At 37.1% G+C, this 25,024-nt stretch overlaps 1 protein-coding gene across 9 annotated transcripts in view; it reads left to right on the top strand.

The window, feature by feature from the left end:
• The window catches only part of COL19A1 (collagen type XIX alpha 1 chain), a 174,686-nt gene that overhangs the window by 49,959 nt on the left and 99,703 nt on the right, over positions 1 to 25,024 (top strand). For 7 of the 9 annotated variants that reach the window (XM_041410665.1, XM_041410671.1, XM_041410669.1 and 4 more), the window contains one exon: positions 16,310 to 16,354. The exons of the other annotated variants lie outside the window; for them this stretch is intronic. In XM_041410665.1, the coding sequence (XP_041266599.1) occupies positions 16,310 to 16,354 (45 nt within the window). The remainder of the gene's footprint in view (positions 1 to 16,309; positions 16,355 to 25,024) is intronic. 9 annotated transcript variants of the gene reach the window in all.

The raw sequence follows: 25,024 nt of genomic DNA, 5'->3' as shown, positions 1-25,024 counted from the left end.
TAATCTGGGTTTGTCCATTCCTGTTTATCCAAACCTCTATAGTAATTCCTTTCTCATGATTCATAGTATAAAATTCACAGTATACAATTCATAGTAATGGAGATAATGTAAAACCACATGTAAAATGTGATGGAGATTAAAGGCAGACCAGAGAAAAAACCAAGTGTACATTTCAAGAGCTCTACCAACTGTATGAGTGCTAACTGTACTTTGAGTATTGAAAATGAGATTTACATGAAATGAGTTTTACATGAAACTGTTCAGCAGGTATTTGTAAAAAGGTTAGTCCTTTTTTTTTCAAGCACATGTATTTGTGATGATGACCCAACAAAATGTACATGAACTCACATATTTTGTGAGATAGAAAATAATAGTACTGGTATAAATAATGCTGCTTGTAGTGTTGTTTTTCTTAATTTAACTGTGTCCTATGGTTATCTGGAACTTCAGTTTTCTCAAGTCCAATATCACTGTGCTGTCTTCAATTTTAGCTGACTTAGAAACCAAACACTGATAATTTCAGTTGTGATGAATTTGATTGTCCTTTTGGAATAGGGTTCTCTTTATATTTGGAAAAGATAAGGAAATAATTAGTAAAAGACTACTTGAAATGTGATATAGATACTGTTTGTGGTATGAATGCTATCAAGACAGCTTCCTGAACAGCCTACTTTGCACTGCCTGGTGGGAAGAGTTCTCCTTTCCCTTAGTGGTACCTGAGAAAATGAGTTTGAAAACAGCTGCATTATAAGACATTATTTTTCATTATAAAATGCAGCTTAGAAATATCCAGAGCTTTGTTTTCTGATATGTTTTAATTTATATACATGAACTTAAAATTTTGGAAAAAAAAATTCCATGCTAGTGTGGCATGTGACTTCAAATTGCTTTCAGAGATGTTTTTAATACCCATCTCTGTACTAAGTTACTGCAGGGTCAGGGTTTCAGGGCCAGATGCATCGTGAAATCCACAACTAGGAACTTGTTAAATGTACATCCAAATCAAAACCTCATCATGAGCATCCTTGTGACCATTGATCTGCTTTGCCCATTGCTCCAGCTAGACCATACAAACTCTAGAATTTCCCAGGGCATATTTGACTTTGCAGAAGAGCCATGGGTATTTGGCCTGTTGTGCCAGTTCAGTGTATGCTTCTGGAGCATTAATCACTCATAGAAGTCTACAAATCTGAGGAGACATTGGTGTTGAGTTTTCAGTAATGCAGTCTTTTCCTTGCAGCTGTCTTGAAAGATCTGTGGACATATTGCCTTCCACATTTCATGTCCTGTACAGATCCTTGACAGGGATCACAATATTTCTGAAGTAGCTCATCAGCATTTTTGAGCAAGCTTCCAAAATGCATGTGGAGCACTGGATGGGTACTGCTTAAAGCCATCTTACTCAGTTTATCTGTCTTTTTTTCAGTGCCATCCAATTTATGAGCTCCCATCACAGCTAATCAGTTATATTTCAATATTCTTAGATCATGTATGGACATAAATTGTATTAGTTACATAACTTGGAAAAATCTTTGTGCTGTTTTGCTCTGGAGTCTCTAGCAGAAACAAAATAGCATAACCAGTAACACAGGAAAAATATTTGACATCAGAAATCTTTTCAAAGTCAGAGAGTTGTGGGCTGTAAGCATGTGGTACAATTGGAAACTTTATTACCACTGAGTTTGAAGCCTTGAGCTTGAGAATTACTGGTGACGGTAAATCAGGCAGTTGGATGCCATCTATTGCAGCAACAAATTTTCTAAAAGTTTTTATTCTTCTGATGTTTTCAGTGATATCTTAGTGTAACATAACATATATCTGATTTTAAAAGATAAACACATATGAAAATGGTAGGTCTGAATAGATTTGTGATGGATAGATATGCTTAAAAAAATAAATTCTCTTGGGAAAATGGACTTTAGATCACTCTGCTTTCCAAAACTTGTTTCATTTCTTCAGCATGTATGGTTCTTGCCTTCTTGCTCTCTCCTTAGCATTACAAGAAAGTGTTTTGAATATCCTTTGATCATAAATTTGATTCCAGAGAGCTGTCTGCTGTGCTGACTTATTTTTGCCTTATTAGGTGATTTTTGCAGTTCACAACTCCAGGAACTGTTGAGCTCCCTGGTTTTCCAATTCCTAAAGCTAGACGACAGCAGTTCACTTCAGCTCTCGAGAGAAAGCTCAGTGGAATCAAATTACCTGGCGTGCAGTGACACTGCTTGGGTGTTATTTCCATTCTGGAGGGAAGGGTGCTGGTGACTGCTGTAGGTGTTGGTGAGCAAAGACTTAATTTTTAAATTATAGACTCATTGCTTTTTGAGGGAAAGGAAATATGTTTCAGTCCCATCTGAGGAAAGTTGCAGCATTGTCTTCTGTGCTCTCATGAGTTCCCTCAAAATCAGATTAGTATGTCTCAGTAGAACAGAAGTACAAATGTGATTTTGGAGCCAGACATTACTTGTATTGCTTGGCATCAATGCCGTGCTCTCCTGGAGGCGAGTGACACTGGTGAGATAAGAGAGGGAGGAGTATGTACCCTCTGGGATTTGCACTACCACTGCAATAACCAGCAGAGCGTGGCTGCTCCTGGGGGCCTGGAGTGCAGCAGCCCCTTTCTGATGTGATGTGAGGTGTGGCCACAGCAACCAAAGGTCACCATTCCTCTTCGAGGGGTCTGGGATGCAGGGAGCAAAGCAGAGCGTGGCATGGTGCCATGCAGGGCAGGCCTTTGTTAGCCCCTTATGTAACGTGGAAGTAAAACATAATGCAGTTGTTAAATAATGCAATCATTAAATGCAGCCCTTTGTTCCTTAATCAGAGTCATGAATACTCTAGCTGTGAGTCTGCTTGGCTCTGGGGCTCTTAACTGTGTTTGAAAAGCTTCACTCAGGACCTTATGGAGCTTGAAAGGGCAGGGGAAGCTTGAGGATCCTTCTTCAATTGTTCATAAATTGTATTTATTGGATTATTTCTGGAAGGTTTCTGTGGCACATAGATTTTAATCTTGTATGTTTTTTCCCCTTCTTTTTTGAGGGCTACAGATTGTAGGTTTTGAAACTGATATTCTGAACTTTCCACATCTCATCAGAATGCAGAGCTTTAAGTACCCATTATTGCACTGTAAAAGTTGGCAGCAGTGTGTTGCAGGAAATGGGCTAATTGGGGAGGAAGGAACTTTCTCACTGTACTGCCACATTGTACATCTTGTCTGACACATTTTGCTTAGTTTTGTTTGTCTTCTTTTAAGACACTAGGTATTGAACTTCATGTAACACTAGATTTTTTTTATCTGATGAATCATTAATCTATATTAGGATAATTATGGATAACTTGTGGTATTGTGCTTCATTTAAATTATATATGAGTATTTTCTGCCTGGATAGTAAAGCCTATTATGAGTAGCACAGTAGATTTCTAAAAAAAAATTCTTTGTTTCATACAGTAAAAAAATTATGCGTAGTACAAATTATACAGAAGTTGTAGATAATACTGTTGGATGCTGTAACTTGTGGCTTGTTAACTCTCCTTTGCCCTTTTTTTAGTGGGTGAGTTATATTATTAAAATTTAAATAAATGCAGCTCATATGTACATTTTTAATGTCATTGAATATATTTCTTGCCCCTGAACACACACTAAAATTGCGGCACAGTTTTATATTCCAAATTCAATGTAAATTGCTTTTTTAAATTCACAGATACCAAATTGTTGGAAATAAATATTCCATTTTATTAGTACAGTAAAATCATTCACAGGTATTGCAAACCAGAATGTATTTTTATTTTTTTAGTTCTCACTGCTAGCCCATATTTATAAACACCTAAGATCCATACTGCATGTTTCAAGTCTGAACCGATTAAATTAATGTGACACGCTGAGGCTGGGCCAAGTCTCGTCTAATCAACAGTCAGCACTGTTTCTCTGGCATGAGGCTCCCAAAAATAGTAACACAAGAAGTCAAACAAGTAAGTGGAAGGGCACTAAAAGAAAAAGTGCTGCTAATTCCACAGTTGACTTTTTGTCTAATGGATTCTTGTTCCCAGGCCACACTAAGTAAAGCAACTGGCACGGGGTGTGTTCCTGCAGATGGCTCAGCAGTGACACATGTGGCCCAGCTGGGTGACAGGTATCTGATTTGTGTTTAACAAGTACCTCACACAAGACAGATTTTTTTTTTTTTTACAGATACTAAGAAGTTAGTCAGCTAACGCTTTTTCTTCAGAATTAACACTATGCTCCCTTTCTATTGTGAATGACAGTTTTTCTGATTGTCCCACACACATGAAAATAACACAATGTTACAGTTACTTTGAAATAAGACTCTAAACAGGAGAAATTAATTCATAATTAACTTTGTTTAATAGTCGTAACCTGTTACCTTTACACATGGAAGATGCACTTCATATTATTTGTAGTTATTGACAATAATATCTCAAGAAATAATTATTTAGCTGTCCACCTTGCAGAATGAAAATTTGCTTTAAAAGTATGAATGGAAGGAGAGTGCCAGGCTTCTGGGCTGTGGCCATATACTCTGTATTAGTGTGCCTTCCTGTAACATGACAAGGTTTTGGGACTTTCTCAGACAGAGTAGCACAAACCTGGAGTAAAATAAATTCCCTGTCCAGTACAGTATTGATAGAGATGCACCCAAGGCCATGAGGGAAGAGCAAAGGTGGGGAAATATTTAACAGGTGGGAATTGGACAATGTGGACAATGCTATTCCTTAATGAATTTTTGAAGCTTTGTTGTAAGCTGGATTACAGCACATTGCATAATTGGAGAGAGATTGTCTCAGTGGCAGTAGGAGGGGATTGGTTTTGTTTTAATGGGGAGAAGACATTTGTTAGTCAGTGCCATGATAGCAGCTCTGCTAGGAAAGGCAGCAATGAAAATAGAAGAGTAGCAGGATGATTTTGCCAATCATCTTTGATTGTACCTAAACAGGTAGGATGTGTAATGTAAGAGTGGCTGTGGCCAGTTTGTCTTCCCCACCTTATTTCTCCATATTTTGGTCTGAATATTTTTGTCTTCTGGTACCAAATCCGTGAGTTGGAAAAAGTTAAGGCTTCAGGATCTATTAAGAAAAATGCATGACTCTCCGTGGTGACAGGGTTATACTGCCAGTGCTGTCAAATAGCCAGAAGAAATACCACCCTCCAGAATACACTGTACTGGCAGTACTTCTGCTGAGCCACAGAAGAATGAGAAAGGAATGCAGCTGGAGAAATGGGTGTCAGAGTAGTGCTGATTCTCTAAATAAACATTAGGCTTTAATGAGAGATGGTTAAAAACTCATGCAAGAACTTGTGTCCCTCGGATAGCGGACAAGTGGCGTTCTGTCAGGCACCCCAGATGTAGCATGCAGAGTAGGCTAATAAGCCTCAAAGAGGCTAAGAAAAGGCCTGAAAGGGAAAATTACAACCCTGCTAGGCTGAGGTGCCATCATTACCACAGAGGTGCTCAGGATTTATGGAAATGGAGACTTGCCTTTAGGGAGCAGCTTCAGGGCTCCTGTGCTGACAGTAGATCTGCTGATCCCAGATTCCCAGGTTAGTCTAGGTGAGTTGGAGTACTAGACATGTGGTTGGTATATCCTCTTAATCTGTCTCCAAAACACAGTAAATGTCAAAAGCACTGTTTTGGAAGTGAGGAGAGACATTTCTTGGAAAAGCCTTAAAAATCTATGTGTAAGTGGAGACCTGGAAACTGTACCTTGAGCTGCTTTATTTATCAGTGGTTGAAAAGAGATTTGCAACTACAAGCACACTAACAATATGGCATTTCAGGAAATGTACCGATATGACTTACATTAGAAATTTCAGTCTTATGCAGTTCTATTTGTTTTTGATTCACCCTAAATTATTTTTTTTCCTACTGCTTTTTTGCATTTCATATCTGTGTGATTAAACATTGAATTTAGTATTTAATGGCCTGTGGGTCTGACTTTTTTTTTAGTGTAAACTTACATTTGTACCAGCTGAGAATGTACCTCCTGAATCCTCACATTATGGAACTGGATACTGATGATGATGATAGTCCTCTTATAAAGAATATCTTCTGAGATGTAAGAGGTTGACCAATGCTGTTTACATTCCTAATACCTGAGGGTCCAACTATTATGTTGAGTATAATAATCATATTACATTATTTTTGAAAGACCTCAGCAATATGTTTATATTGAATAATGCTTTTTAACATACATTTAGCATTATTACATTTCAAATATTATTTGAGCAAGGCCAATTAGATTACTTTCCAGTTCTGTTGAAACTTTAATAGGATTTGGATTTGCTTTAACACTATGTTATGGTTGGATTAGCAGTAAATTAATAGATGGTACGAAGGTCAGGCAATTTTCCTTTTGACGGAGTTGCTGTAAGGAGAAAAAACCAGTTGCAATGAACTATCAGCTGTCCATAAGTATAAGATTGCTTCAAACTTTTTTCAACTGTATTGCTTCAGATAATGGAAATATTCAACTGGCTAGACTTAATTTTTAAACTGTTCATCTATAAGAACTTTTGAATCTTTGAGAATTTTTTTCAGCCAGAATCCTATTTGCATATTTTCACTACTCTGCTGGAAATGTTCTTGTGAATTTTATTTGCATTTTTTTAATATTCTGTGTATGATGTTGTAGGTCAAATGAACTGGATTGTTATCCAGCCCATGTTTAATTTGTGTCTACACTGTATTTTTAAGTTGCCACCTCTTCAAGGACATGCAATAGCAGTGAATTCCACTTGTAATTGCCAAAGGCAGAAAGAAGACCTACTGATAACAGAGGCTCTGCTTCTGCTGATACTTTTTTGATGGCACAGAAACCAGTCCTTGACATATGTCTCAAAGTCTTCAGTCTGTTTATTACCAAAGAAAAAAGGAAAAAAAAAAAAAGCACTTTACCTGGCTGTAGTTCTGCATGTCAATAAATTGAGTGATCCTTTCATCTTTGGTTTTTCAGAATAATTTCCCTGACTTCTCCTTTTGGGTGGAAATAATTTGTGGGGGAAAATATAGGAACAAACTTTTGACTTCTGTACTTTATGTGTGAAAATATATTTTATGTATTTGAATATAGATATGTTTTATGTATTTGAATATAAATATGCTTTATGTATTTGTATAGAGATATTGTGTGATTTACATGTTTTTTGAGACATGCTCATAGCAAAAAAAGGAAACAATGCCAACTATAGAGAGTGCAGTTGTGAGCAAGGAGCCCTGTGGCAATGTGCTCTGATGCTCTGAGCTGCCTACAATTGCTGATTCTTTAGTCTGAATATGAAGCATCAAAACTGAGATTTTCAAGAGTCATTTAATTTGGAGTATATTAACATCCTGAATGAATAGGCAAGTTGGTCTTGTCCCAAAGATGGGTAACTGAAAGTGATGGGAATGATGAAGATTGATGCCTTCTGAACTTAGTCTGTTATAATATGCAAATAAGATCAGTAGGGTTATTGCCATTTGCCTTTCTCTTGAGCAGTTATTTAACATGAGGCCTCTGACCTGCCCTGACGCCCTTGGCCAAGCCATGGTGTATCTGCTCCACTGGGGCTGCTGTGGAAGCAGGACAGAGCAAAGGAAATGCACTATTTGCCTGTCACAAGCCCTTCTTCATCATGTTATTTTAAGGGAGGATCTTATTCTTGCTCACATGGATCAAGTTTGCAACAAGGATAGCACTGAGCAAGAACTCAGGAAGTGCTGGTAGCTCAGCAGTAACCAAGAGGGAATGAAAGGCTTGGTAGATGCAGTGAAGCCAAAATGTCATAATGTTCAGCAGAAACTTCTTGACATGACTTATCCAGGAAATTCATGGAGCAGGTTTTAATACATATATTTTGAATACATTTTTACATAACTAATATTCTGTCAGGTGATCCTAACCATTAACAAGAGCCTGTTTAAATAAACAAGGAAATATTCCAGTAGGCTAAGAAAGGTGTCATATAATGGACTGTAAATTGGTGTGGGAATTTTATCTGTTCAAGGCAAAGTTCTGCCCCTGCTGGAGGCTCTGCACTGGCTGGGTATGTGCTCCACGGGGGAGGATGCTGCTCAAGTCCACTGACAGTAAATTGTTGAACATTCCGCTCCATTTCTGCAATGCTAAAAATAGTTGTCCTCATTTTAAAACACCAGGCTATTAGATTATTCCAAGGGTCTGGCATACTTAGACTAATGGAAGGCACATATCCATAAATTATCAAAACACTAAGTAGTGTTTGACCGTGCTGATTTTGCTTCTATTAAGATGAGTTTTCTTGCTAGTAACCCTGGAGTATCAAGCCTATTTAGTAAATCAAGCTACTGACAGTGCCCCAGTAAATTTAAAAATAAAAATGTTTGGGTTTCATATTGAGAATGGAGAAGCATCTGACTGCTCCTTGGTGTTTTTTGGGTTTTTTTTCTGGGTTTCTTTTTTGTTTATTTTTAATTTCATAGAACCATGTCTGAAAATTGCTTGAAGTATTTTACAGTAATTGTTTCTCTTTCCCAGCCTTGAAGAGAATCTCATGAAGTTCCAGTGTGTTTGCCATTATAAATCTTGTTAGTGCCTAAAATAGTCCAAATAGCAAAACACATTCCAAGTGATTGACAAAAGTTCTTTCAACACATGGTTTTTTTGGTTTGGTTTTTTTTTTTTTTTTGTTTGTTGGGTTTTTTTGGGTTTTTTGTGTGTGTGTGTGTGTGTTTAGATAATGTGATGCCTAATTAATTTTTTGCTCTGATATTATTTCACAATACAGGTAACAATGCTCCTGATAAAGTTCATACCACATGTATGTTAAGATAGCCTCTCCTTCTATTATTTTCAATTTTTTAGTGTGAAAGTCCTTTATTTGGGAAGGGGAAATAGCTAAATGTGGAAATCAAGGTATAAAAACTGGTGTAAATGCATTCTAGAGAATGTTATATACACACATACAAAACATCTTGTGCTGCCTTCAGAATTCTTCTCTAATTCTGTAACCTGTTGCAGTGCAATTATAAACTGAAAAACTCAATAAATTATAAGTATATTAAGGACCATGTATATAAATACATTACACATTTCCAAAACAGTTAAAACAATCAAAACATCAATCATTTTAGATTTAATAAGAATCCATGCTGATGGTATTGATGTAAAAGTGTATTTTTGCATTGTTGTGTTGAAGAAATAATAATCTGTAGAACACTGATTAAGCAATGGAAGACAAAAGACCTATGGCTTGTCTTCATAAAAAACTGTGATTGTGTTTTGGGGGTGTTCTTCTAGTTTACATTGATCCAATATAGCAGGGAAGATGAAATTTTATTATCTGGTAGCAGACTATGAAGAATTTTTCACATCCATCCTGTAAATCTAGAGAAAATGAAGGGCTAACGATTATTGGTAATGATTAATCAGTCTTCTCCCCCGCCCCTACTTTTTCCCATGTATTGTTATAGACAGGAGCTAGAAAGAAGTTGTTGGAAATTGTGCTGTAAGTGAAGTTATAAAAATGACATTTTAGCATGCTATTTTAAGATTTATTTTAATTGTTGTATGTCATGAAGGCTTTGTATTTATTTGCTTAATTATTTGCATCATTCTGATGAACAATCATTCTTTTATTGGCTCTTTCTGTTTCTAAGAGAGTCTGGCATTTTTCCTTTATCATTGTTCTTTTTGTGTCTGTGAGACATTTGTCTCCTGCTTGGCTTGGAATCAAGCAAGGGAACTTTAAAAACTTTCTTTTGTTGCTGAATTTTGGCATGGACAGAAAATTCAGCTGGGTGGTGTGCAAGTTATTAGGGCCAACTTCTGTCAAGGACATCAGATCCATGAATGGAATGGAGAAAGGAATTAATTTTAGGTTCTTTCAATCAGACTTCTAAGCTCCTATTGGAAGCCGTACGAGCACAAATGAATTCTACCAGAATTTAGCTCAGTAACTATCGTTTAATTACGACAAAAATTATTGTACTCATGGTGGCATATTTCATGAATCTGTAAATGGAGAGTGGTTCTTAGCTTTGAGTGGCAGAACCAGGTTCTCACTAGGTGTGTAATTATTTAATACAGTTTGCTAAGAAGGAATGGAAAAGGAAATTTCTGCAATTTTTTGTATTTAATTCCAAATGAGATATTACTAGGCTTTTAACTAACCTTTTCCTTGTAAAGCTATATATTAAGTGCAGAATTGAATTGTCTGACTCTCAACTCAAAGTTCTTGATTTATGGTTTTCTTTTGTTCAGATACTCCTTATTCAAATATTGAGGAGGAAGTTTATTGTGTTGCTCAGCTTGAATAGTTACCTTTTAAAAACATTTTTGATTAACAGGGGGTTTGGTTTTACTCATGCTTGGTTTCTCTATGTAACATTTGAGCATCTTGTTCCCTGAATGGAATTTGCAAATTCAAATCAGATCCTTAATTTTCATGGGCAGTGTAAGAAGAAAGTCATTTGGGGACCAGGGGTGACAGTTAGCTTTATAGAAGACTTACTTTGCTCTATTTTTAAAACTCGGGTTAGAGGGCACAGTAAATTAACAGCCTATAGAAAACATTAACTTGAGAAGTGCAGCAAACCTGCATGGTTGCAAAGGATCAAGATTTGCCTTTCCCCTGCTGCATAAGTTGGGCACCTGGAGATGAAAGATCTGAAATGTCCCTTTGAGCAGAACCTAGAAACCAGCAGTCAGCCTTGTGCACACAGGTCCCTGTTGGACCCAAAGGTTCAAGGGTAGATCCCTGTGTACTCAATTCCCTGATAGGTACTGGGGAGACAGTGGAAGCTGTGGCACACTTGTTGGGGTTTTAGGTGCTTGAGTAGCATGCAAGTGCCTTCTGGACTGTCTTCTTCAGAAAAGGGCCTGAAATGAAGCTTGAGAAAGCTTTTCATGTGATCAAAATTTTCTAAATTTTTTTTGTCCAGTTGTCTGAAGCAACCTATGGCTGTAACTGCTAGAAAATTAGATAACCTGTAATTGTTAATGTAATTGTTAATGTAGTTGTAATGTAATGTTAATAGTTAATGTAATTGTTAATGGCCTATTATTTTGAAAGTGAAAAACATATTAACCAAATACAAGGTAGGAGACATAAATAACCCTAGAAATAAATTCAGCTATTCCATAGAAAAGGAATGAGAAGCAGTACATGTCCAGATGCCTTTTCCTCTTAATTTAGCTTAGTCACGAGTTAGGTCTGTAAAATGATGGCTGTGTACAGTTTGTTTCAGGGGGAAACTGCCTTAGTAAGTGCTCCTGGCAAACCCAGTATTACTGGCTCCAAGGTAGAAGAGAAACCAAACAAATACTCAAATAAAAAAAAAAGTTTCCTTCTAACCATTAGCAGTTGCAACATCCTTTTTGCCAGCTGTCCACTATCTGCATAAATGGTACTTGAGTTACATATCCAGTTTCTGAGTTATATAATGTGACAGAGGAACTTTACTATTGACTTCTCTTTCAAAAGACAAAGGACCTGTGGTGCTGGGGTACAAACCTGCCCAGCAATATTATTTTGCATTAAGACCAGTTGCCTAATTCTTTAAACTGTACAGGTCTTTTCAATACAAGATTACAGATTCAAAAATTTGGAGAGTCTTGAGATCTCAGCAAAATCAGATGAGGAGCAGCACTTCTTCCACTCTTCCATTTTAATCTTTTGCTCCTTCCAGAAGTGGAATATTGTAGGAAGGCCAGAACTTGCAAAAAGAGATATATTTATTATAGACCTTGCTGGTAATACTTGTTGAAATTGCCTCTTTTCATGCTCAGATTTTTTGTTGATTGCAGGTGCTTTTAATGGCAAATATGTGGAATTAAGTCTTAATGCCTGTCCAGCTAATTCCTTTTAGAAAAGTATAGGGGAAATAGTTCTGCTGCTTCAACAAATTAAGAGACCACACAAAAATTCCCCATTATTTTGTTGTTATTAAAATTTTGAGAAAATGTTCTGCAACATGACCTTGATGCAATTTGTGTATCTTTAGGGCAGACACTTCCTGTAATATAGCACAAGGGGAAGGAAGGAAGGAAGGAACTTATTTTCTGCAGATGAGGTAGCCAGCATTTTTTTCAGCAACAAGATTACCACAGTCTATCCATTTCTACATTCAAAGCCAGGATCCCACTGACTTGTACTGCAGACATACTTAAAACGCTGAAAATCAGATCAACAATCCTGTAGTGATGTCAGGACAAGTAATCAATGATTGTCCATGAAAAACTTGAAATGTTTTGCATAACTTAATATGAGAGTTTTGCTACACAAAGGAGAATTTAAGTCAGCCATATATGTGATACTTTTTAAATGTCACTTTTTTATTTCTGCAGCATTTGAATTCTTTGAAAGTAAGTTACTCGTGGCTAATACTGTTATATTTTTTATACTGTCAAGTGGAAATTTCCTAAACTTCTTTACATACATTTTGCTGACAATATTTCTTATTTTCTCTCATTTAGATTTTTTTTTTTTAAATTCAAATATGTGCAAAAAAATCTGGGCTATTTCTGAAACATAAGACATTGTTGATCACTAACATTGGTACAGGCAAGAACTGACTTGTGGAACAGCAGCATTGCTGAAAATAATAGGGATGTAGACATGAGACTGAATTGTGAGACTTAATTGTGAATATAACTAAAATTGCACCTAGCTGATCAGGGGGAGATATTTTCACTTTGCTTGGTGGTGCTGCTGGTATGCTGTGTCATGTTTGGGGGAGTCCTTCACCCTCACTTCTACAAGAGATGTGGATAAACCAGAGAGGGTCCAGCAGGGAATTAGTTTATGTTCAGGAGCCTAGAAAACAAGACATCTGAGGAGAGTTTCAAGGAGAAAAATTTTTTGAGTCTGGCAAAGAGGAAGCCAAGGAATGATAGAAACTGTCCTGCAAATCTAAGGAGCCCAGCTAGTTAATCTTCAAGGACAGCTTCCTAAAACCCCAAGAGCACTCCATGTTGTTATGCAGGGAGTTGAGTGAGTACGGCAGAAGGCCAGCATGGATGAACCAGATGCTTCTGGCTGACCTCAGACAGAAAAGAAAGCAGTGGAAGCATGGGTGAGCTACACAGTAGGAACACAGACACTGCCAGAGCACGTGATGATGGAGTTAGGGAACCAGAAACTCATCTGGAATTGAAACTAGTAAGAGTTTTAAGGGCAGCATGAAGGGCTTCTGTTAACTGCGTCCATAGCAAAAACAAACGTGAATAAAAGATTGACCTGCTGCTTAATGGGGTGGGGGATGTGGAAAAGGCTGAGAGCACCCTTTTTTTTTTTCCTTGTTTTTTTCCCTAATAAGTTTTGCCCTCATGCCTCCCAGTTTATTTAAGCATGTTAGCAGAGAGTGTGGTGATGAACCACTGGCCACAGAAGAGAGTGTTAAGGAGCACTTAAGCTATTTGGATGCTTGCACAATACCAAACATTATGCATCCAGGGGTGCTGGGGCAGCTGGCTGATGTGACTGCAGGGTTGCCCTCTGTCATTATCAAAAAATTGTGATTCAGGTCACTGATGACTGGAAACAAACAAACATCAGGTCCATCTTCAAGAGGGATCCATTGAACTGCAGGCCAGTCACCCCCACCTCTGTCCCTGGTAAAATTATGTAGCACATTCTGGAAGGCATGTCTGGACAGAGGAAGGACTAGAAGGTCACTGCAAATAGCCAGCGTGGATTTACAAGGGATAAATCACATTGACCAGCCTGATTGCCTACTCTTATAAAATGACTGTCAGTGTGGATTAGGGGAGAGCAGTGGTTGTTGTATACCTTGATTCCAGCCAGGCTTTTGGCCTAGTCTTCAGACACGTAATTACGCTAGAATCTGTGGGGTTCTGACTGGATAAATGAACAGCAGAGTTGGGTGGAAGATTGGGGTCAAAGGTGGAATGATGCTATGCAGTCTGATTGCTACCTAATAACAAGTGTCATAGCCCATGGGGCAATACTGTATATTATTTAATGTCCTTATTAATAACATGCATGACAGGATTCTCAGCAAGTTCGTGGATGTTATCAGATGCAGGGAAGTAGTCAGTGTGCTGGAAGGTAGGAAGGAACAATACTGAGAAATGAGCTATCACAAAACCCTTAAAGTTAAGCAAAGGCAAACATGAGGGCCTGCCTCTGAGAAGGAATACCCTCATGCCACAATACAGGCCAGGTGCCAAATTTCTAGAAGGCAGCTCTACAGAAAGGGAGCCAGGAGTTCTGGTGGATGCCGTTTGTTTGCATAAGGCCAAAGGCATCTTGGGCTCCCTTAGCAGGTGCACATCCAGCAGACCAGGAAGAGTGATTGGTGAATGCTTGTGCTGACACATCTGGAGTTCTGCATCCACTTTGGAGCTCCCTGGAGAGGATAAAGAGCAGCTCCGTGGGGTGAGTCCAGCAGAGACCCACCGAGATGGCCAGGGCTTGAAGCCCATGATGTGAGAGGGGAGGCTGAGGGAGATGAGCTTGTTCAGCCTTAAGGTGAGATGATTTGGAAAGCAGGGGATGGTGGGTGGTGTGCAGACTCATTGCTGTCTGTAAATACTGGGTGGGTGTGGAAAAGCTAGAGTCAGACTCCTATCAAAAGTGTACAATGAAAGGATGAGAGGCAATGAATACAAGCTAAAATTAGAGAAATGTTGACTGTATCTCAGAATAATTTTCATATTATGAATTTGGTATTGGGTAAAAACACAAATGGGAAAGCTAAATGTAGAAAACACTTTCACAGATTTTTTAGAGTGTTAACTGTGTTGTGTGTACAGCAGCTGGGGAAGAATGGGAATCACAGAACAACCCAGATTGGAAGGGGCTTCAAAAGAATATCTGACAGGATTTTTCGCAAAAAAGGAAACTAGATTAATTGAACAGAAATCGTATACATTTGTAAACTATTTCAGGAATTAGCCTCTCATTTTTGGTGAGGACATACGAAGTTTATTTCTCTGCATACCATTTTGTATGCTTGCTCTTGGGCTTGCTTCTAGAACTGAGCTGTTGATTGTATAAACCACCCCCCTCCAGAAGAAAAAAGTAAAAGGCAGCCACGGTAGGAAGTGATGAAAAGTCCAGAACTATTTGATAATTTATACTTCTGCACACCTCCAAAGCTTTGAATTCAATTCCCAGATGTGTAGTACATGATCAGTACATGATACATTACTTGAAAGATTTGACAAAATGCTGCTACAAATTTTGCTAGTTATAGCCAGCTGTTCTAGTTAACCTCACTTAAACCTTAAACTTCTATTTAAGAAAATTACACTCTCTGAAGGGTGAAAGAATGTTTAGACATTGCTCTGTCTAAATTTTTAAAGGAACTTTAAAAACACCATAAGCTTTCCTTTGGATATTTTCCACTCTTTTCATCTACAGATGTATAAAAATCATGTGTGTTGTACTGAGGCCATGAGACTGAATTCTGGACGCTGGAAAAGACATGCAAACTGTCTCCTGCTAGATGATTTGAGGGAGAAAGAAAAAGTTTGCATTTTTTAAATTAAGTCGTTTTTGTGCTGTCTGTATATAATTTTGCCCATCTGTCTTCTGTGTGCCTCACAAAACATGCAAGCATACATTAATAAAAACCTAGAGCAGGTGTTTTTTTTGTAGAATATAGACAGATTGCAGATTGCATTTGATGAAGACGTTAACATAGTAACATTGTACACTGTGATCCTTTTCTGAGCTAAAAGTTAGGAAATTAGAGCTGGAAAGAGCATTATAATAGGGCTTTTAATTGAAATACCATGAAACAAAGAATTCAATCTGCTGAAATAACCTGATCTTGAGTTTATAGTTTAAAACTCACCCCTTCTGTGTTTTCTCTTTCTTTGTTTTGGTAATACTTGGGTAATTTCATATGCTTTTCAAAGTGAAAGAAATTAGTTTTCTTTTCATAAATCGTTATCTGTATATTTTTTCAGTTGATCTGGGTAGGAGACCTTCATGGTTGAGTAGTTATATTTTAAAATTAAAATGAAGGTATTAATAGGAATAAATGTATTAAAATTGGTTCTGCAGAAGAATATAAGTAATTTAATAAGCAGGTCTAGAGTCAATAAATAGTAGAGAATTTTTAAATCTGAGAAAATCCCATAGGATGAATGGAAAAATAAATTACTCCTATTAAATGACAAAACTATGGAAAGCCATATAATTTTTTTGGTAGACATTTCACACCTTTTTGAATGACAGACAATCAGCATCCAAATTACTTCATTTTTGTCTCGTAATAAAAGTTCAGTGCAGTAAAATTATTTTAAAGAATACAATTACTTGAACAATGTTTGTTTGAGATTTGTATTTTATCCTTTTGTATTCCAGGGTGAACGTGGCTTTCCAGGTAGTAAAGGTGAAGAAGGTGAAAAGGTAAATTATTCTGTCCATGTAATTTACTGGTTTAACAATATGATATGTGGCCAGCAAAGCAGAGTTTTGTTCTGTGTGCCTTAACCCTTTAATTAATAAAATTCTTAAATTTTTGACATGTAAATGCTTAAGAATGAGAAGTTCTTTATGTGTTTGCTAAGTGCCATCAGGGCTTCATTTAGATTTTTTTTTCTCTCTAAGAAAAAGTTTTTGGAGGAATGAACAGAACCCCTGCAGTGGCAGGAAATAGTTCAATAGCTTGTACTAAAATGGGAGCTAGGCTGGCCTTGTGGAAGGCTGTCTTGGCTGATAGAATTCCAGCACTGGGTGGCATCAGATGATGCAACACAATCTTCTTGTGTTACCTCTGACAGGTGAGTCTTCCTAGGTCATCAGTCAAAGGCAAAAAAAGTGTGTTGAAGGACAAGTGGAAGGAAGAGCCAGACAACAGCTTGTCTAATAGGAATTAAAGTAGCAGGGTGATACTTTATGGTTGTAAATTCAGTTCTTAACCATATTCATGCCTGTTTACTGGTTTCTCACTAGTTTTGTCTGGTCTTGATTAGGCAACCTGAAATAAGACTCTTTTTTTGAAACAGGTAGTTTCTCTGTTCTTCAGCCCACTGTCTAAAAAAGGTGCAGAAAAGCATTTCTGCTGAATTTATATATCATAAAGATGAAGAATGACAGAAGCTGCTATTCTGGCAATATTCAGACTGATGAAAATAGAGAGTAGGTGGCAGCTTCTGAATTTAAAAAGGTATAATATATTTGTGAGTTAGGCTGCTTTGGACATGGATATATTCACTCACCCACCATACCTCTTCAGAAGTGTCAGACAGCTTTCCAGTGTACATATTTTAGAGAAAGCATGCTATGGATTAACAGAATTGAAGCAGATTTAAAATGTGGAGGTTTTTTTAGGAGGAAGTATCCCAGTAGCCAAGAAGGAAGAAGTATCAGAAGTAAAAACCAGTATCCATAGCAACTAACATTTATAATGTGAGGATTCAGTCTCTGAAAAAATCCACTTGTTAATCTTGAGTGTTTCTAACTCCAATGACAGACCTTATTTCCTTGGTAGTATCATTATTCATCAGTTCTGAAGGGTTTGTGGATTTTCTTTTTCATTTTTTTCCCTCCCCATAATTGCTCTGCAGCTGTGCTGTGCTCTCCTCCAGTTTTATGAATAAATTGTGTTTGAGCACAGGCACATGGTTCCAGCTGTTGCTGCCACTCTCTTTGCTTAATATCCCTTATTTTAAGGCAGAGATTAAATGACCCAACTACTGGTAGTCACATTTTTCTTATGAGGGAGCTAAACCAGCATGATTAGACCATTTTTTTTCTTTCTGTCTCATAAAATGAGATGATAATTAAAAGGTCCCATTTAAAAATACTTCCAGTGTTTATTATTATGTTTACTATTATTTCTTACTAATGCTGCATTCAACTGCCCTTCACATTAAAGGAAATATAAGAGTGGAAGGTTCTTTGTCTACCAGTGATCACTCAAAAATAATTTGGGCTAGTCTCATCAGAAGCTACACATGATATTTGTGTGGGAAACATGTGTTTTAAGGCTATGGGAAGTAGGTCTTTAGCAGTTATTCAGTTTGGCTTTAATTCAAATAATTGTTTAAAAATAACAGTGTAGAGTTTCAGCTACTAAACTCCAGTATAAAAAAAATTATCAACACATTTGCATTTTAACATGGCAGCACAAAATGAAATAGTTATACTACTTTGCGTGTAACAAACACGATTACAAAGCCTGAAATGGAAAATTTTCCTATTACCAAAAATTCTGCCTAGCATTGCATATTAAGGAACAAAATTTTTGCACACACTATTTTGCATATCACCTAGGGAGGGGCACAGCTACCTCAGTGTGGGGTATTTGCCATTCCAGACTCCCTGCCGAAGTACATGGAAATGAACCGTCCTCTACTTTTGGTTTAGTTTCATTTCTTAGGATTGTATACTTGAAACTTATACCTTGTTTCATCAAATTGAAATGGTTGGTTTTTTGTATTAGGTTCTGCTTTGGCAGAGCAAGCCTTGGGGACATCAGAGAGACAGAGACAGCTGAGGTGACAGTGGGTGATCGTTTGCACATTACAGTTATGGGAAGCATCTATAATGTAAATTACTGAGGGAGATTCCTTTATGCTGTTTAAGGGTTTCTCTGCCACACTTGGTTCTTCTTGAGGAATCCAGAAGTCTTGTTCTGCTTTTGGTCCTGGCTGAACTTGGTTCTCTCTTACAAAAGCCAGTAGTGGTACAGGAAGTACAAAGCATGCAGGTGTTATATTGCAAGTTTTCCCCCCAGGGGAAATATATTCTCACTGTGAATTTATTTTAATTCTCCTTTGTATTCTGTTTTCTTTGTGTTACGTAGATAATGACACTCTTATGTGATAGTCTTATAACTGCAACAAAAACATTGATATACCCTTTTATAGCGTATCTGAAAAAGTATATGCTGAGAGCAGTTTTAATTGGTTTGCTGCCAAGTAGGCAAACTATATCATGGGGATCTGTTCTCCTTCTAATACTGCTTAGAATTTTAATTTTACAGTATGGGATAGGAAATATGACTCTTACATGATGATAGGAAGTCAGAAGGTACTGATAATAACTAGAAGAAAGCTTTAAAATACAGAATGTTCTTGGTAAATCAGAGATGTAGCCCAAAAATAAAAATTAAATTGCTACTGAAAGACTAAGGTGTTCCAAAGTGAAGCCTGCAACACTAATTAAAAAGTCTTATTAAAACTTGCTATTTGGTGTTGATATGGCTTCAATTTTACAGATTTTGAAGAGCAAACACTGGGAATGACTGGTGCTTAGGAATACAGAACCCTTAAGGAAGGACTGCATTATTTACTTTTCAGGTGAAGTCAGATGAAAATATGTGAACAGCCTTCAAATACATAACATTGCTGCAAAGGAGGAAAGGAATGGTCTGTTTGTGTGTCTGTAGTGCATGCAGGGCAGTGGGCTGGAAATTCAGCAAAGAAGAATGTGTAGCCATTAGGAAAAGGTTTTTAATTTTAATGCTGTTGTTTATTATGGAAGTAATTTCCTCTTCCAGTGCTATGTGCTTTTATCCTGGTAACACAAAAGGGAATAAACTAAAAATTAGTTTCATGAAAACACACAAGATGAGATTATCTTAAACGACTTTGTCATTTTCTGTTAATAGCATCAAAATTATGCAAGGTATCCCTTACATTTATTTCTAATTTGATAAGGACAGAGAACTGAAAGACCATTTATTTTTGAACATACCTACTTGTTTGTTTTTAATGTCCAGTTAATAGTTTTCTGTGATAGGACTGTAAAGCTCTGGAATAAGTTGCCCAAAGTGGTTTTTCAGCAGCAATTTTCCTTGAGGTTTTCAAGGCAAGCCCTGAGCAATCTGGCCTGATTAACAGGTTTGGGTCTGGATTTCAACCTCTGCAGGTTTCAAGATCTTAGACCTATCTTGAAACTTGCAGAGGTTGAAATCTTATTTATTGTTACTTATTTTCATACTAGAAGTATGTGCATCATTTGGGGGTTGGAACAGACCCAGTGCCTGTTAGCTAGGTGGGAAAAGTCCTTTGAGACCATTGAGTCTGACCTATGACCTAACACTACCTTATTAACTGGACCATGGCAGTAAGTACCACATCCAGTCTTTTTCTTAAACGCTTCCAGGGACAGTGACTCCACCACCTCCCTACACAGCCCATTCCAATGCCCAGTCACTCCTTCTGTGAAGAACTTGTCTAATGTCCACCCTAAATACCCAAATTGGACAAATAACCTCCAAGATACCTTTTTGCTTTTTTAAGTCTGTAATTAATTGTCTGTCCTCCTGGTTATTGCTTCCTTTGGTCACTCCAGTTAGTACTCTTTAACCAGGTCCCCCACTTTTTCTGTCTTCTTGTCTACATTTTTGGTTAGAATATGTATTTTCATTAGTACACTTTACAGATACAATTCTTTGTGTAAATGAGCTAGAACACTGAGAATTCAATTTTTTGGGACACATGAAACGTGAACTCCATGTAGATTTCAATAACATTTAGCAGTCAGTATATGTGGAACAAATCTGAATTTTATTTGGCATAGTGGTGATAGAAAACCCAACACATTTACCTGTTGATTATAGCTGAGTAAACATGACTCGTTTGTCACTAATAGATACTAGTCATTTCACAGAGCTGGGAATCCTAAATTCTTTTCCTTGCTTAGCTATTTCAAAATGCTAGTGTAAAATCACTCTTTGTGCTTTAAGTCAGAGAGACAAGGTGTGCTGTTATAGAACAAAATCACAGGACTAGCTGATATCTCAGAAGACTCAGAAGACTTTTTTCTTCATAAAGCATATTCTCTTTCTTCTCACACTTGAAGTAGAGGGTTTTAAAACTCTATGTCATTGGACCTGAGCTATATTGCAGTTTGTGTGCTGTGATATGCACTTGTAAACACTCGATCTCTGGTAAAGTTATTATTTTACTATAATTCTGTGATTAATATTTCTCAGTAAAATTATATTAATTAAAAAGTTATATGTATTTGAATACAGAAAATTTTGAGAATGAAACTATATTTATAGTTATTTATTATTTCCAGAGTTTCATCCTTTTTACATTACATATTGAATGTCTTAATTGTGCTTTTGCCTGTGTATACATATGAGAAGAGAGGAGGAGTCTGGGGCTTGTCCAGCCTAAATGTAGAAAAAAATTTCATCTGCCCAATTTTTTTATAAACGCAGGATGTTCTTTGTATATATTTACTATTTTCTGAAGTACAATTTGAATTATCCCAGGAAATAGGGCTTCATCTATTTCCTTTAGAAGACAATTCCTAATAGATCTTAGTGTCAAGAAGATTTCCTGGAGGTTCAACGTTTTCTACTTCATCCTATCACACCTAATAAAATACTCTTCTGTGTACCTTCTATCCATCCAGAACACACAAGTCTATAAACTTTCAGGGTTCCCCAGGTGTAGTCTTTTGTTTCAGTCTTCAATATGCTTTTCTTAAATAAGCATAAGGAAATGAAGAATCACCTTTCCTAGGTCTAACATGCTGGTTTGAAGCTAGTCATTATTTAGCGTTTCTAGTGTTTTAATGTCTGTATCATAAATTTCTGTGGTAAAACCAGACGACTCAAGTACTGGGGAAACTTCCAATTTACTTGAAAACTAGAAGCTATTTTGCATAGGTGGAAGACAAAAGTCTATAATTAAAAATTAAAAAATGCTACAATTAAGAGAAGCAGTTAGTAACACTGTATTAGTAGAGTGCTGCTATTTATGAGCTGTAGATTCTGCTACAAATGCTTCAGTCTGAGCAAAAGGTTAGAAAAGTAAATTCCATAAACTGCAAATCTTGGTGTAACCATGGACACTGTCTGGTCTTAATGTCTTAGGAGTAGTGGAAGAATGGACAATTTACATTACAGTCTTAGGGTCCTAAGTTCCCTAGTTTGTTTGGATGTGAGGGGAGTTTGTGCCACTGTGCTTAAAATTTGTCTCTTACCTGTGGTAACCGTCAGTGCAGAGACTTCACTGGGGCACGGAGAAGAATATTTGAAATCCTTGAAATCCTGTTTCATGTAGGTAAGACTGAGTGCTTTACCAGCTGGTTATAAATGTGAACAAAATTTTTCATACATGTCTCCTAATGCTATATAGAGAAGTATACAAGTTTTCTCTTTCTCATCATGTAACAATTTAGTCACCTCTTTGCACTTTCTTTTCTCTCCCTGAAATAATTGCAGGCATGTTGGCATCCTAGTAAGCTAAACATTACCAGGGCTTATCAGGTAGTTGTTCTGTGGTACTTGGCGTGATCTGGCCATCTTCCTGTTGTTTAATGCTCTTGCCCTTTGAAACAGGCTTAATCAAAAGTGTCTGTTGGAAATAGTCCCTAGCTTTTGAACTGTGCCTGGGAATTATATGAGGAAATGCTAATTGGACTAATTGAAATGTCTGCAAAAAACATTCACAGCTGGGGTCTATCAATTAAATGATATAGATGACCAAGTTCCAGGTCCCAAGATCTATCACTGTTTAATTTACTCACACGTGCCCATTTGGTCAGATTAAATGTTCACCAGGCTCAGCATCCTGTTCTAATGATAACCTGAAGTGATGCCCTGGGGGACAAGTGGAAGGACAAAGTAAGCAAGTGTAGTACTCTTCAAGCCTTCAATTATTTGAGGCTGCATCTCAGCAGATGTGTTTTCAATGAATTTAGTAGTTTTCAGTGGACTTTTCTCCCACTAGAAAGTACAGTTTTCTCCTGGATTCATGTAAACTTTGAGTATCTGCAATACCCTGTGGTGAGAAATTACACTGTTTATCTTTGTGTTTGAAGAAACACTTCCTTTTGTTTATTTGAACCTGCTTCCTCTTAATTTGATTAGGTGTCCCCTACTTCTTTCAGAAGATTCCTGTTCTCTTTTTCAGTATCAGTCAAGAATCAATAAGCTTCTATTACACATTCCTGACCTGTCTCTTTCAAATTTAAGAATATCAATTAGTGTCTCTTGCTATGAAATATGTTCTGTATTGGATCATCCTTACTAGTTGCTTCTGGACATTTCTGAGTTCTGTTTCAGTGTTTAAAGGTGGAAAAGACAAGAACTTCAGTCTGTGTAATATCACAGTGAAATTCTTTGGTTTATCCTCTGTGCCTTCTTGTCTCTCCACAGGGAATTTTCTATCCTCCCTTTAGCTTTGAGTGTGGTCTCAAGATCTCATTCTTGATCCTTTTGAACTGCTTATTAACAGTCACTCCATTTAGGAAGTTGTGTTTGTATTCACAGGTGTTATGGCTGCATAGAGGATATAAGAATTTTACAGTCTTCATCATTTGACGTATATCTACACTGAACTTCATTTGTCCTCTTGCCATGTCGTTTCATGTTGTAATGACTGTATTGAGTTCGGCATAGTTCATCCTCTTCTGTTTTATCCCTTATAATTTGGTATTTTGACTAGATTGTTGTGTACTTCAAAATGGTTTTCTTTGAGTGTAAACACTCCAAGTCTTGCTGAGAACAAGATTAGCGGAAAACTGATTTTTGTAATACATAAATGCTGGTGTAGACTCTCACCCTCTTTCTGCCTTGGACTAGAAATGTAGTATTTGAAAGGTGTGGAGGATTTTTGTCATTAGAAAGGTATCTTTATCTTAAGGTCTGAAAATGAACATTTGGACACATTGAGTACAATTGTTCAAAAGTGACTTGAGCCTGACAGAGTTAAGAACTCTGATGATCCCTGTGGGTCCTTTCCAGCTGAGAATATTATGTGGTTCTGTAATTTACTTTGGTCCACAAATTCCAATTGCACCCACAATGTAGGAAGCTTCTTGCATGGTAGGCCCAGATGTGGATTTCTGTGAAAGAAAGCTCACGTGGTGGTCTGCAAAACCAACCATGCCTGATGAGCTATCTGCAGTATCAGAGGCCTTGCAGCTCTCTTAGGGGGCATTCTGTTGAGATTTGAGATTAACAGTGTGAACAGAGTGCTGAGTCCTTTGGATGTACTGCTTCCAGTACATTCTGTGCCTTCTGTGCCACTTTTATGTGAAGACATACAGACATAGCCAGAGATGGATGACTGGATGTGATTACAGCTGTAATGCCTAGAGAAGGCACTTGCTAGTTTGGAAACAAGACTGTAAGCTTTTTGTCTGGTAGCTAAGAAATGGTAATTAATTTTAAATTAATGTAAAAATTTTTACCTGTAACACATGGTGCACATTTGACAACTGAGAACTGTTTCAAGGGATTATTCTTTATGAAAAAGACTGTACTGGCAGGTATCTAATGAGAAGAACTAAAAATGACATAATCTAATAAACAGTATTGATGCTACAATATTTGAAAATAGCATTTAGCACAAATTGCATATATGCTTATGGAGCCTTGTAGTTCCTATAGTTTAGCCTCATACTTTAAGACTTCTTTAAAAAATCTTATATGTAATATTTATAAAATAGGCATGAATGCAAGGACGTAAATTTGTAGATGAAATCACAGAATCTTGGAATGCTTTGATTTGGAAGGAACCTTAAAGCTCATTTAGTTCCAATCTTCCTGCCATGGGCAGAGACATCTTCTACTGTAGATTGTAGATTGCTCAAATCCCCATTCAAACTCGTCTTGGACACTTGCAGGGATTGGGCAACTTCTCTGGGCAGCCTACCTGTTAGCAAACACTTTCTTGTCACTACCATGACAGCAAACAATTTCTTTCTTTTGTGTCATCTAAATCTATCCTCTCTTTCTTAAGCAAGTTTAAGTCAATGGGCTCTGTATGTGAGCATTTGCAACTTTGAGTGAGAGTTTTTTTCAATGAGGAAAAGGATTAGAGCTCATGAACAATGTGATGAAAGAGTAAACAACAAAATGGTTACAGACACTGGTCGCTATAGAAGAGGAGATGACAGATGATATTAATGTTTTTGTTAATATACTAAAAATAGAACTCAGTGTGTGCATATGAGCAGGGGAATCTTTCTACAACCCACAAAGACAGATGTGGATGTTACTACTGAAAAGTCAGCAATATACATCATAAAGTATATTTAAGTTCCAAAGCACTTTTTTTCCCTCCACTTAGAAATAGTTGATGTTATTAACGTAATACTGTCAGT

This window comes from Onychostruthus taczanowskii, unplaced genomic scaffold (genome assembly GCF_017590055.1).
Source record: "Onychostruthus taczanowskii isolate IOZ18803 unplaced genomic scaffold, ASM1759005v1 scaffold33, whole genome shotgun sequence".
Lineage (NCBI taxonomy): Eukaryota > Metazoa > Chordata > Aves > Passeriformes > Passeridae > Onychostruthus > Onychostruthus taczanowskii.
Note: the sequence above shows the minus strand (reverse complement) of the source record. Positions and strands in the feature narration are given on the sequence as shown.